The sequence below is a fragment of the Penaeus chinensis genome, chromosome 7 (genome assembly GCF_019202785.1).
Source record: "Penaeus chinensis breed Huanghai No. 1 chromosome 7, ASM1920278v2, whole genome shotgun sequence".
Lineage (NCBI taxonomy): Eukaryota > Metazoa > Arthropoda > Malacostraca > Decapoda > Penaeidae > Penaeus > Penaeus chinensis.
In genome coordinates, this window is record NC_061825.1 from 7,507,188 (window position 1) to 7,519,687 (window position 12,500).

The 12,500-nt window shown below is 48.9% G+C and overlaps 1 protein-coding gene across 3 annotated transcripts in view; it reads right to left on the bottom strand.

The window, feature by feature from the left end:
• The window catches only part of LOC125027169, a 23,888-nt gene that overhangs the window by 9,571 nt on the left and 1,817 nt on the right, over positions 1 to 12,500 (bottom strand). Inside the window, exons 2-5 of one of the 3 annotated variants that reach the window (XM_047616070.1) lie at positions 2,127 to 2,288; positions 1,812 to 1,884; positions 456 to 1,076; positions 108 to 248 (exon numbers count right to left, since the gene is read on the bottom strand). In XM_047616070.1, the coding sequence (XP_047472026.1) occupies positions 108 to 248; positions 456 to 1,076; positions 1,812 to 1,884; positions 2,127 to 2,272 (981 nt within the window). In that variant the 5' untranslated portion in view covers positions 2,273 to 2,288. Of the gene's footprint in view, positions 1 to 107; positions 249 to 455; positions 1,077 to 1,811; positions 1,885 to 2,126; positions 2,308 to 12,500 lie in introns of those variants that run through there. The other 2 variants (XM_047616071.1, XM_047616072.1) reach the window with 2 other exon arrangements.

Here is a 12,500-nt window from a genome sequence, read left to right on the forward strand (position 1 = left end):
TTCTCTTCCTCCCTTTGCGCTTAGATTCTCCCTACTCTCATCTCCCTGTCTCTGCATTTCCCCTTTTTCCAACACCTCTATCTACCTTTCCATCACCACATCTTTACCTTCATCTGCATTATCGTCTCATCCTTTGAAGCTTTTTGGGGGCAGTGAAAGTGAAGCCGCTTGTCCGCATATTGAAGCCTTGCTCGCAACCCTCCAGCCTTCTCTAGTGTCATGTGACGGTCGGGCCATTGCGACGTGACCTGTTCAGTGCGTAGAAAAAAAAAGGATGAAAGAGCCACGAGGGATGAGTCTGAGACTACATACCAAGAGGTGTAAATGTATGCGTAGCTTCAGCCCGGGTAAGGTGATGGAATGAAGACAAGTACTCTACACATTCGTGGTTTGAACACTAAAGCTAGTCGGATTTATGCGTCATTATCGCATTTGCTTGTGCGAATACATTTTACCTGCTTAATGAGTTCGTTGCAATTCGCTGCCACGGCTTTCGCGGTTTCTTTGGAAGCGTTATAGTGTAGATTTCTGTGCGTTTCTTTAGCGCTGATGTTCTTATATACGTTGTGTTTGAACTCCTCTACCTCCTTTGCATACGTCTGAAGAACCTTAATGCCAGCCCATCCCGAGATGTCTCGAGGGATGTCACAGAACATTCTGCATGCAGTTTCTTCAAGCTTCTTAAACTTTCTTTCATCGTCTTTGACGTCGATTCTCTGGCTCTCGAGAATGGTTGCGGCAAGCACTAACTTCAGCGCACTTTCCAGGATTGTCTGGGAAAGGTCCTCGAGAGCCTTGTTGTGGGCGCCAGTGTCCTCCCCTTCTTTCTGGCAGTCCTTCGTCGTTTTCTCAATGTCGTCAATGACCGTCTGCAGCGCCGTCTGCACGTGGCGTCTTCTCTCCACCATGACCTCTTGAAACCGGGCGACCTGATGTTCCGGCCGAGGATGCATCTCCACAACGCACTCCCCACACAGGGCGGAGCGGCACGTGATACACCAGAAGGCCAGACGCACGCCGGGGTGCCGCGTGCAGGCGGCTTCATCCGCGCTCGGAGGCTCCGGCGTTTCTTCACCCTGAAACATCAGTTCCTGAATACACACGATTTGTCTCTATTTCGAGTTTTCCCTAAACGGACTCTTATTTCAATGGTAAATGGTTGAAGTAATAAGGAATAACAGAACTAGGGGAACAAGACGGTCTGGTTAAGAAACTTTAAGGGTATTACGTCTCTAAATAGCTTAAATAAAGCCTACGATGCTGTCTATTTATCGCAGGTTCATGACATTTTCGTAGATATATAAACAATACGCGATCTGTTCCAGCTTTGGAAGTCAAGTATGGCCTTGAAAGACGCTGGCTTTATAGGCATTATAAAAAAAAAAAAAGTTTCAGTCGTCACAGTATCTATAAACATGGGTGTGTGACAATTTTAACACTACTGGCGTAAAACTGTAATTGTATGCAATGCAGTTGCATTATCAAAACTAGACTTAGTTTGAACAAACGCCAGTGTTCAGTGACAAATTTCATGCAGCTGTCAATCTACATATTCCTACTATTACATGTGTCTGTATGTTAAAATCTAGAAGAGGTTTTAATTGCAGTTGTTGTACCTTTCGAGCCAGCAGAAATCAGGAGAGCCTCCCGTTCTTTGTTTTTCGTCAACAGTTAAAAAGTTTATTCAGAAAGGATGTGCTAATCATAATTTAAAGTTATAAATCTTATGAATTTGACAGAATAGGATAATCATTATTTACAGTTATAAAACTTATTAATTAGACCGGGTGTGCTAATGACAGGCAGCTTACCATAGAGAGAATTTCCTCCAGCAGGGAATGATTCACGTGGAGATCGTCTACATCTGAGACTCCTTGCTTTGTCCTGTAAAATAGGTTTGCCTTAATATTTTTATTGCAAGGAAACAAATCTATTAAGTTTGTGATTAATAGAGATAAAAAGATCACACACTCCCTCCTCAATTTTTTTATTATAATAGGCTTATACAAAAAATCACACTGCCTTCCCAAGTTTGCGATTATTATCCGTATAACAATTAGGAATCACACATTAAATTCTCAGGTTTGTGTTAATAGACATATATAAATCGCACCGCCTTTTCTTACCTGCAGACGGAGCACAGGTAACCGCGGTGCTGCACGAGGCGCACGAGACACGCCTTGCAGCAGGTGTGGCCGCAGTTTGGGAGCAGGAGAGGGAGTCGCTTGCAGGAGTCGAATAGCCCTCGGCATGAGCTGCATTTGGGCGCCATGACATTACAACATCAGCTGCTTGGGACATAAAATCCTTGTGGGCAATGGCTAATATTGCATTGTAAATAGTAACTCCCCATTTAAAGATTATTATTATAAAATACTGGAGAGGGTTGCGTCATAAGTTCTTTTTAATATTGCACGTCGCGATTGACACAAGCATGCTTCCGAGCCAGACGGAATGTTGTAAAGGTATATGAATTTTTAAAATATATTACTTCTTATTCTGCTTAGTCTCTCTGTCAGTCAGTCAGTCTCCTCCCTCTCCCTCTCCCTCTCCCTCTCCCTCTCCCTCTCCCTCTCCCTCTCCCTCTCCCTCCCTCTCTCCCCCTCTCTCCCCCTCTCTCTCCCTCTCTCTCCCTCTCTCTCCCTCTCTTCCCCCCCCCCTCTCTCTCTCTCTTCCCCCACCCCCTCTCTCTCTCTCTTCCCCCACCCCCTCTCTCTCTCTCTTCCCCCCCCCTCTCTCTCTCTCTTCCCCCCCCCTCTCTCTCTCTCTCTTCCCCCCCCCTCTCTCTCTCTCTCTTCCCCCCCCCCTCTCTCTCTCTCTCTTCCCCCCCCTCTCTCTCTCTCTTCCCCCCCCCCTCTCTCTCTCTCTTCCCCCCCTCTCTCTCTCTCTCTTCCCCCCCTCTCTCTCTTTCTCTTCCCCCCTCTCTCTCTTTCTCTTCCCCCCCTCTCTCTCTTTCTCTTCCCCCCCCCCTCTCTCTCTCTCTCTTCCCCCCCCCCCCTCTCTCTCTCTCTCTTCCCCCCCTCTCTCTCTCTCTCTCTTCCCCCCCTCTCTCTCTCTCTCTCTCTCTCTTCCCCCCCCTCTCTCTCTCTCTCTTCCCCCCCTCTCTCTCTCTCTCTCTCTTCCCCCCCCTCTCTCTCTCTCTCTCTCTTCCCCCCCTCTCTCTCTCTCTCTCTTCCCCCCCCTCTCTCTCTCTCTCTTCCCCCCCCTCTCTCTCTCTCTCTCTTCCCCCCCCCTCTCTCTCTCTCTCTTCCCCCCCCTCTCTCTCTCTCTCTTCCCCCCCCTCTCTCTCTCTCTCTTCCCCCCCCCCTCTCTCTCTCTCTCTTCCCCCCCCCCTCTCTCTCTCTCTTCCCCCCCCCCCTCTCTCTCTCTCTCCCCCCCCCTCTCTCTCTCTCTCTCTTCCCCCCCCCCCTCTCTCTCTCTCTCTCTCTTCCCCCCCCTCTCTCTCTCTCTCTCTTCCCCCCCTCTCTCTCTCTCTCTCTTCCCCCCCTCTCTCTCTCTCTCTCTTCCCCCCCCCCCCCTCTCTCTCTCTCTCTTCCCCCCCCTCTCTCTCTCTCTCTCTCTCTCTCTCTCTCTCTCTCTCTCTCTCTCTCTCTCTCTCTCTCTCTCTCTCTCTCTCTCTCTCTCTCTCTCTTAACTTTACTTGAGATTGCAGCCCATTACTCGTTTTTTACGTTTGATGATTGCTTATACAGTCAAACAGACGATGTAGCGATGGGTTCCCCATTAGGCCCTTCCTATGCAAATTCATTCCTTTGCTATCACGAACAGAACTGGCTTGAACAATGTCCGCCTGAATTTAAACCCGTTCATTATCGTCGATATATCGATGATACTTTTCTCCTTTTTAAACACACCTCACACGTAAACCTGTTTCTTAACTATCTAAACTCGAAACAGACGAGTATCATGTTTACCTGTGAGATGCAGGAAAACAATCAATTACCATTTCTGGACACGCTAATTACCTATAACAATGGCACCTTCCATACAAGCATTTACCGAAAGCCAACCTTCACTGGCCTCGGACTTCACTTCCTTAGCTACATTCCATATTTCACAAAATTAACAGCATCAAAACTTTAATGACTCGAGCATATAACCTGTGTAGCAACTGGTTAATTTTTCATGACGAAATTAATTTTCTGAAAGAAGTCTTTACAAATGATGGGTACCCATTGTCCTTAGTTGATAAAATTACCAAAACCTTTCTTTGTGAAATATTCTCAAACCAAGCCATTGCCCCGACTGTTAAAAAAGACCATATATACGTTAAACTACCGTACATGGGTAGTTTAAGTTTTGAAATCAGGAAGCAACTAAAATTACTGTTACTAAATAATTACCCTCAAATTAAATTCACTTTTGTCTTCACCAACACTAACAATAGAGCCACCTTTCTAAAACAACCTTTGAGATGTAACTCTGATATGTGTTCTAACGTAGTGTACTTATTTACCTGTCCTTGCTGCCAAGGACAGGTACCTCACGATGGTTACGACACCGCATCCTAGAACACAAAGGCAAATCCTTCAGGACTGGCCTTCCGCTGAGCAAACCATCTTTCTCAGCAATAAGAGAACAATCTCTACTTCACTCACACCCTTTCTCCAACACAGATTTCAGTATTTTATCTTCCCATTCCTCCCGTCCAGACCTTATCATACCTGCACGGCAAAGGTCGCGGGCTCGCGCCACGCAGCCGGCTGGGGGCCGCCGGGGTAACCATTCCCCGTGCCGCCCCGCTTCTCGGTCGGTTTGTGGCCCTGCCCTTCACACAGGCGACCGCTTCCGTCTAGACGTCCAGAATGGTTTCCGAGTACCGCCCCCCCCCCCCTCACTGAGGTGAAACAGCCTTTGGATGGCTGCTTCAGAGGGAAAGGGGAAACACTTTGAAAAGACACAGGTCCTTTCCTTCCTCACTGAGGTAAAACAACCTTTGGGTGGTTGCTTCAGAGGAATGTAAGGAACTGCCTGGCAAGAACGCAAAACCTCCCTTCCCTCACTGAGGTGAAACAGCCTTTGGGTGGCTGTTTTAGAGGGAAGGGGGAACTACTTTGAAAAGACACAGGTCCTTTCCTTCCTCACTAAGGTGAAACAACCTTTGGGTGGTTGCTTCAGAGGGATGAAAGGAACTGCCTGGCAAAAGTGCAAAACCTCCCTTCCCTCACTGAAGTGAGGCAGCCTTTGGATGGCTGTCTCAGAGGGAAGGAGGAATCCCTTTGAAAAGACACAGGTCCTTTCCTTCCCCACTGAGGTGAAACAACCTTTGGGTGGTTGCTTCAGGGGAACGAAATGAAGTGCCTGACAAGAACGCAAAACCTCCCTTCCCTCACTGAAGTGAGGCAGCCTTTGGGTGGCTGTTTCAGAGGGAAGGGGGAACTACTTTGAAAAGACACAGGTCCTTTCCTTCCTCACTGAGGTGAAACAACCTTTGGGTGGTTGCTTCAGAGGGATGAAAGGAACTGCCTGGTAAAAATGCAAGACTCCTCTTCCCTCACTGCGGTGAAGCAACCTTTGGGTGGCTGCCTCAGAGGGCTGAGCAAAAGGGCTCCAAACAATGATGTCTCGTAGGTGGAAGGTCATCCCCTCTGGTCTCTCCGCAGGGGTTTACACCTACCCACGCGTTTGCCGTGCGTGGCAGCCTTGTGCGCTGTGGAGACGGGAGTCCTGGAGGTTGAGCGATGCCGTGAACGAGTACGCCCTGCGGCTAGCAACACGCCTCTTTGGTCCTCTATTCCAGCAAGACAGGCGGCCTGATCCTGGCCTGGTCACGGTCAATCGGCTGGTCTCCCCCGGGAGGCTAGGGTCAAGCAGTCATGCCGCCATTGGCACTCACAATGGTCCGTGAGCGCCGTCACAATGGTTATTGGCTGCGTATATCCTCTCATCACTCCTGTTGCTGTTAGACACTGGTTCTGACACTCAGCTTCCCCTTGTGGGACTTCGTGGTGGGTGGGGGCGTGAGAGGATGAAGCACTTACCAACTTATGGAAAAAATTATAAAACACCCCCAACAGACTGATAAAAATGTTGACGAACCGCGCAAGGCCCAGACCACGGCAGTCACCATGAAGGCATATGTGCCTTCCGGTGGCAACAGAAAGCCCCATGCACAGGATGACAGTCACCCCTGCTGCTAAGGTGGACAAGACCGAAGCCTATGGGTCTGTCCACCGAATAGTCAGACATCTTGACTCGCGAGCTGGCCTCTCCAGGCCAACAGCTAAGCAAGGGAGGCCCCTGAGTTCTCAGACGGCCTCCCCGATTGAGAAGGGAGAGCAGGCTGAACCAGCCGCATCAGCTGCTGCCTCCACAAACAAGCCCGAAAGCCGAAAGGGCGGGACGAAGCGTCCGAGGCCGGAGACCGACTCTGATGAATAGTCGGGACCCACTATACGCTTCACCCAGTTCAAAGTGCCAGCTAAACCCGAAGGCTTCGACAATGCCTACCAATTGGTCGGGGCATTGGAGTTGCAACGGAAAATCCGGTTGTCGATCCGGGTCGCCCGAGATCAGGGCATGATCATAATGCCCAAAGATCAAGCTACCTTGAATTTCCTCCGGGAAACGAAGGAGCTAGCCGATGGGAGGAGAGTGAGTCTTTCCCCAATAAGTCCCGAGGAAAAGAGAACCAAGATAGTGCTACTTGGCTTTTCAGTCTCGTACGATGTGGAGCTGATCGCTTCACACCCACAGGTCGTGCAGGCTTCCCGAATGTCGAAGGGGAAGACAAGTCCTGGTGACCATGAAAGGTGCCCCAACCACTACCCTTGATCTGGGTAACTGGGGCACCTACAACCTTCGAACGTATGTGCCAGAACCACTTCGGTGTTTCAAGTGCCAGAAATATGGTCACCACCAGGCCAACTGTACAGCCAAGCCTAAATGTGGTGTCTGTAGCAAGGCACACAACACAGAGGTATGCCTCAAGGCATACAAAGAGGAAAAGAGGGACACAACAGCCAAATGTCCCAACTGTGCCAAGAAGCATCATGCCTGGAGCCTGACTTGCTCTGTCAGGAAAGAGGCGGCCCTCAGGCGACAAGAGGTTGCTCAAAACCGACCAGACTTTGTTCCTGCCCCACCGGGCACCCATGTCTGGGGAAGGAACAAAAGCGAAAAGGCCTCCCGACCTCCTAAGAGGAAGGAAGCCGCCCCCCAGCCGACACCGGATGTCTCCAACAAAAAGGAGTTTCCGACAATGCCAAAGGTGCAGAAAAAGAAACTAAAGAAAAAAGGTTCTAAGAGCACCACAAAAAACTCCCCAACAGATGATCATCTCCTCTTTGACGAGGACGATATGACTCTCCTGTTAACTGCTGTTGTCTCAGCAGTAGCAACAGCCCTGGGGAGGTCGAGTGAGGAGGCCGAGAAGGCAGTTTCGGTCGCCATGACGGCAATGACCCAGACTGTCGCAGCCCTGAAGGGAAGAAAGCTGGTTAGAGCAAAACCAGCCTCACCCTCACCCCAGGATGAGACTCCCCTCCCCACTCCAAACCAGGCCTTGCCTTCACAGGCAGAGCCAAAACAGGCTGAATCTGTGCAGCCAGAGCCAGATCACGCTGACCTTGCCCAGGCAAGGCCAGCAAGGCCAGCCAAGAAAAAGCCTGAGAGAAAAGCCGAACCAACCAAAGTCAGAGCTACCAAAGGCTCTCCACCTCCCAGTGGACCCAAGGATAGCCTGACAACAGACGAGGAGCCCTCAACCAGCGAGGACCTCGCAATGGAGTTGTCACTCCTACGATGTCTCTGATGTAACTATCACTGAGTAACATCATGACACACCATCTAAGCATCCTACAGTGGAACATCAATAGCTTCTCTGCAAAGAACGCTTTTCTCCAAGCAGTAGTGCAATCAAGGAACATTGACATTGTCATGCTCCAGGAGACATTGACAGTGGACACTGTTCGCTTCTCAGGGTACCATGTCTTCACACTGCCACGAACACCTGGCAAGAGAGGCTTGATCACCCTTGTGAGAGCAACAATCCCCTGCTCCGCAATAGCCGATGCATCGCACTGTGGAGACGATGTTGAATCCCTTGCCGTCGAGGTTCACCTGGCCGGGGGGCCCCTCAAACTGTACAACGTGTACAGCCGGCCACGCTGTAGAAGTTTAGACATCAGCCAGGTCTGTGCTTCTGCTGCACACGACCCAGTGATCATAGGGGGAGACTTCAATGCACACCACCCCATCCTGGCTCCCTGCCGGGCACCGGATGCGGCCGGCTATCACATAGCCGACGTGCTAGAGACATTCCCTGAGATCGCTCTCCTCAACACCCAAGAGCCAACGCATGTCAGAGAAGGGGTCCTAGACCTCACCCTGGCCACTGTGACTCTGGTGGGGAGGATTGGCTGGCGTGTCGATGAGACCGTCACAAGTGACCATTATGGCACTATAACTACCCTCATGGATGCTGGCCCAGCCGAAATCCTAAGACCGAATCCAAGATGGAAAACAGACAAGGCCAACTGGCAGGCGTTTCAAAACGCCTTGGCCCTCTGTCTGAGATGCAACGATCCCCCACAAAGCGAAAATGTGGAAGTGCTCGAAGCTAGCCTGCTAAACGCCATTAATGAAGCAGCCTCACAGACTATACCCAAAACTCGGCCTGGGTCCAGAAGTCACAAAGACGCCTGGTACTTCAATGACGAGATCAGGGAGGTCAACCACAGGGTGAACATGTGCCGAAAACTATTCCGAAGGCAAAGAACCCCTGACAACTTATCCCTCCTAAGGGAGGCTGTCACGGATGCCAAGGAAACTGCCAACAGAGTCAGGCAGGAAAAGTGGCTGGAATGGTGTGAGTCCTTCGACCACCAAACCACCCTTTCAGAGCTGTGGCAACGGGTCAAGCGAGCTACCAGCCGCTCAGCCCCGAGGTGCACCCATCACGACCCCCAAACAGAGGCTAACAGACTGGCGCACGAGTTCTCTGCGAGAACGAGCAGCAACAGTCTGTCAGCCGAGCTGAGGGCAAGACAAGAGTGTCTACAGCCAGACAGACACGCTCAGATCAGAGAAAGGGCAGCCGAACCCGATAACTCAGACGTTATCTTTTCTCTGAGGGAACTAAGGAAAGCCTATAAAACCAGTTCCAACACAGCCCCGGGCTCTGATGGGATCTCATACCCCATTATCTCCCACCTAGGACTAGCAGGTGAGCGTGCACTCTTGCAACTCATCAACAAGTCCTGGGAAACTTCCAATCTACCCCAGAGTTGGAAGAGGGCTACCATAGTTCCCGTCCCAAAACCAAAGGAGCCGGGGAAGTACCGCCCCATCTCTCGTCTCAGCTGCCTGGCCAAGACGGCTGAGAGGATGGTACTAAACCAGCTTCAATGGAAAACGGGACCCCCGCATGAACACCTCCACGGGTTCACAAGGGGCATGGGCACAGCACACAGCATAGCCACGCTCTTAAGCACAATCAGCAAGGGCCCAGCTGTGGTGGTATTCCTTGACCTGGAGAAGGCTTTTGAACTGGCAAGTCCACTTGCCATTCAGGAAAGACTGATCCAGAAGGGAATCAGAGGAAAGCTCTTGGCTTGGATAGGTGACTACTTCAGGAACAGGACTGCCAATGTCAAATTCCAGGGTCACCTATCGCAGCACATGCCACTCGAAAATGGAACGCCACAGGGTGGGGTTCTCAGTCCAGCCCTATTCAACACTTTAATGTCCTGCATCCTCAACATAAACCTCCCAGTGGGGTGCCAGATCGTCTGCATACGAGATGATCTCGTATGCAGACGATCTCGCTATCACCTCCACTGGACCACGCAGCCAGAATAAAGCCCAGCGTTGTCTGGACCTTGTGTCAGAGGAGTGTTGTAGGACAGGACTAAAGATCTCTGCAGCCAAATCCAAAGCCATGGCTCTGAGACAGAGAGTTCGAGGCACGAGACTGAAAATCCAGGGAGTGGAATTAGAATGGGTCCAGGACTACCTATACCTTGGGGTAAGGATAGACCGGACCCTCTCCTTCCATAAGGAGGTCCAGTACCTGGTTGACCGAACCAAAGCAAGACTGTCCGTCATGAGAGCAATGACTGGGAGACGCATAGGGGCCAGACACAAAGTACTAAGATCATTCTATGTACATGCTGTCCGGCCCATTGTGGACTATGCCTCAGTCGCTCTAATTGCTGCAAAGAAAAAGCACACAGACAAATTAGAAACGGTCCAAAATGAAGCTGCCAGGATCATTCTGGGTGCCCCGAGGTGGACGAAGGTCCTCAACCTCCTGATGGAGGCAAACCTTCTCCCCCTGGACTCACGAATCGATCTAATGGCAACACAATTCCTGTCAAAGGTCATCCAGGCTCCCAGGAACACAAGCCTAAGACAAAAATTAGTCAGATGCCTCGAACAAGACAACGAGCTCGTTGCAAACAACTCCTGGCTGTCTCATACAGCCAGGGTGTTGATACGCCATCAGCTTAAAGAACAGCTTCTTGCTAAGGGCATGGACTCCCCCCACCCCGACTATGCCGAAGCCCCGCCGTGGGCACTGAGCCTGATAGAGTTCAACATAATGAGCCTGTCGATGAAAAAGAGCCTATACCCCATGCCTAGCCTAAAGGCAGAAGCCCACAGGGTCATTGCAGCCATCATTCCTCCGAATAGTAGAACATACTACACGGATGGATCGGTCGATCCCTTGAGCCACACTGCAGGCGCCGGCTTTGCAGCAAGGGATGCCACAAAATCCATGAGGGTAACAGACAACGCCTCCTCGCTACAGGCAGAGGCAGTTGCAATCATGGGAGCCCTAGGCCACGCGTCCCTAAGGGAAGGACACGTGGTCATACACACAGACTCCAGGGCAGCCATTGACTGTCTTCAGCAAAGCTCACCCACAGACAACATCTACCTACTGACCACGATTCTCACAATGGCACAGAGAATTCTTGCTCAGGGTAGAAGAATTATCATCAACTGGGTCCCAAGCCACATCGGCATCAGAGGGAACGAGCTTGCTGACAGACTAGCCGTCGCTGGCAGGGGTATGCCCCCAAATCCCATGACGATAAAACCGAGCCGAAAATTACTTATGGAGAAGTGTGCCTTGGTCGGTCGTACCTTCCTACGGCAGCTCCACAGAGAGGAAACGAGAACCTCCCCCTCGGCCAGCTGGTACTCAGACGCCACAGGCTATGAACCACTGGCACTCTCTGAAGTAAGCAACAGAGGTACCGAAGTCATTCTTCACAGAATGCGCCTAGGTTACCACTGTGCATGGCAGATTATCCCAACAATCGAACGCGATGAAAGGTGCTTCAAGCACTGCGGCGAGCCGAACGCCACACTAGTCCACTACCTAGAAAATTGTGACCATACACAATTCCTGAGACAGCGACCGCCCACAACAGCCGCCGTGCTGGTAAAGAAGCTATGCGATATGCTTACACCATGGCGGCAGGAGCGCCTGCTGGCAATCCCGCCGCTACGGTAAGCACCGAGTGTCAGACAACTCAATGAGACAGCCGTAAAAAGGTGACACAGGCCTGGCCATATCCAGAAGGCCCGGGCGAAGCTAGAACTTCGCAAACCACAAAGAAGAAGAAGAAGACCTTATCATCTCGGAAACCTTATACACACAGAAGATGAAACCCGAACTCAACAATACAACCACCGCAACAACTTTATTTACCCAATAGGCCTTCCCTCTCACCAACAACCCACTTTGGTTAGTTTTGTACCTTTTTTTTATTATTATAGTCTTTTGTTTCGTTGTATATATGTTATGTCATTCCATTTATATGTTTATATTATATTATATGTCGTTCTTTTTTATGCTTTCATTACTTCTATGTATATATTGTTCTCATTTATCTTGCGTATTTATAATATGTTTTGGAACCTAGTACTCATATCAATTATTGTCTAACTGACTTTTTAATGGTTCTTTTGACAGTTTACTGATGATGGAGGTCTAGTTTATACCTTCGAAACGTCTAAAATAAAGATGAAATTCTTCACGAGTGTGTTAGTCTACCTCTTCATACTCACGAAACGACACCTGAGTGGCAAACCTATTACAGAATATATATATATATATATATATATATATATATATATATATATATATAATGTATATGTATATACATATATATATATATATATATATGTGTGTGTGTGTGTGTGTGTGTGTGTGTGTACATAATAAATATAATAAAAAATATATATACATATATAAAAACGTACATAAATATACATACATACATATAAATATAAAATAAAGATATATACATAACTATATACTTAAATACATACATAGATATATACATATATTTATATATACCTATTTATATATATATATATTTATATATATATATATATTTGTACATATATATGTGTATATATATACACATATATATGTACAAATATATATATATATATATATATATATATATATATATATATATATATAAATATATATATATAAATAGGTATATATAAATATATGTATATATCTATGTATGTATTTA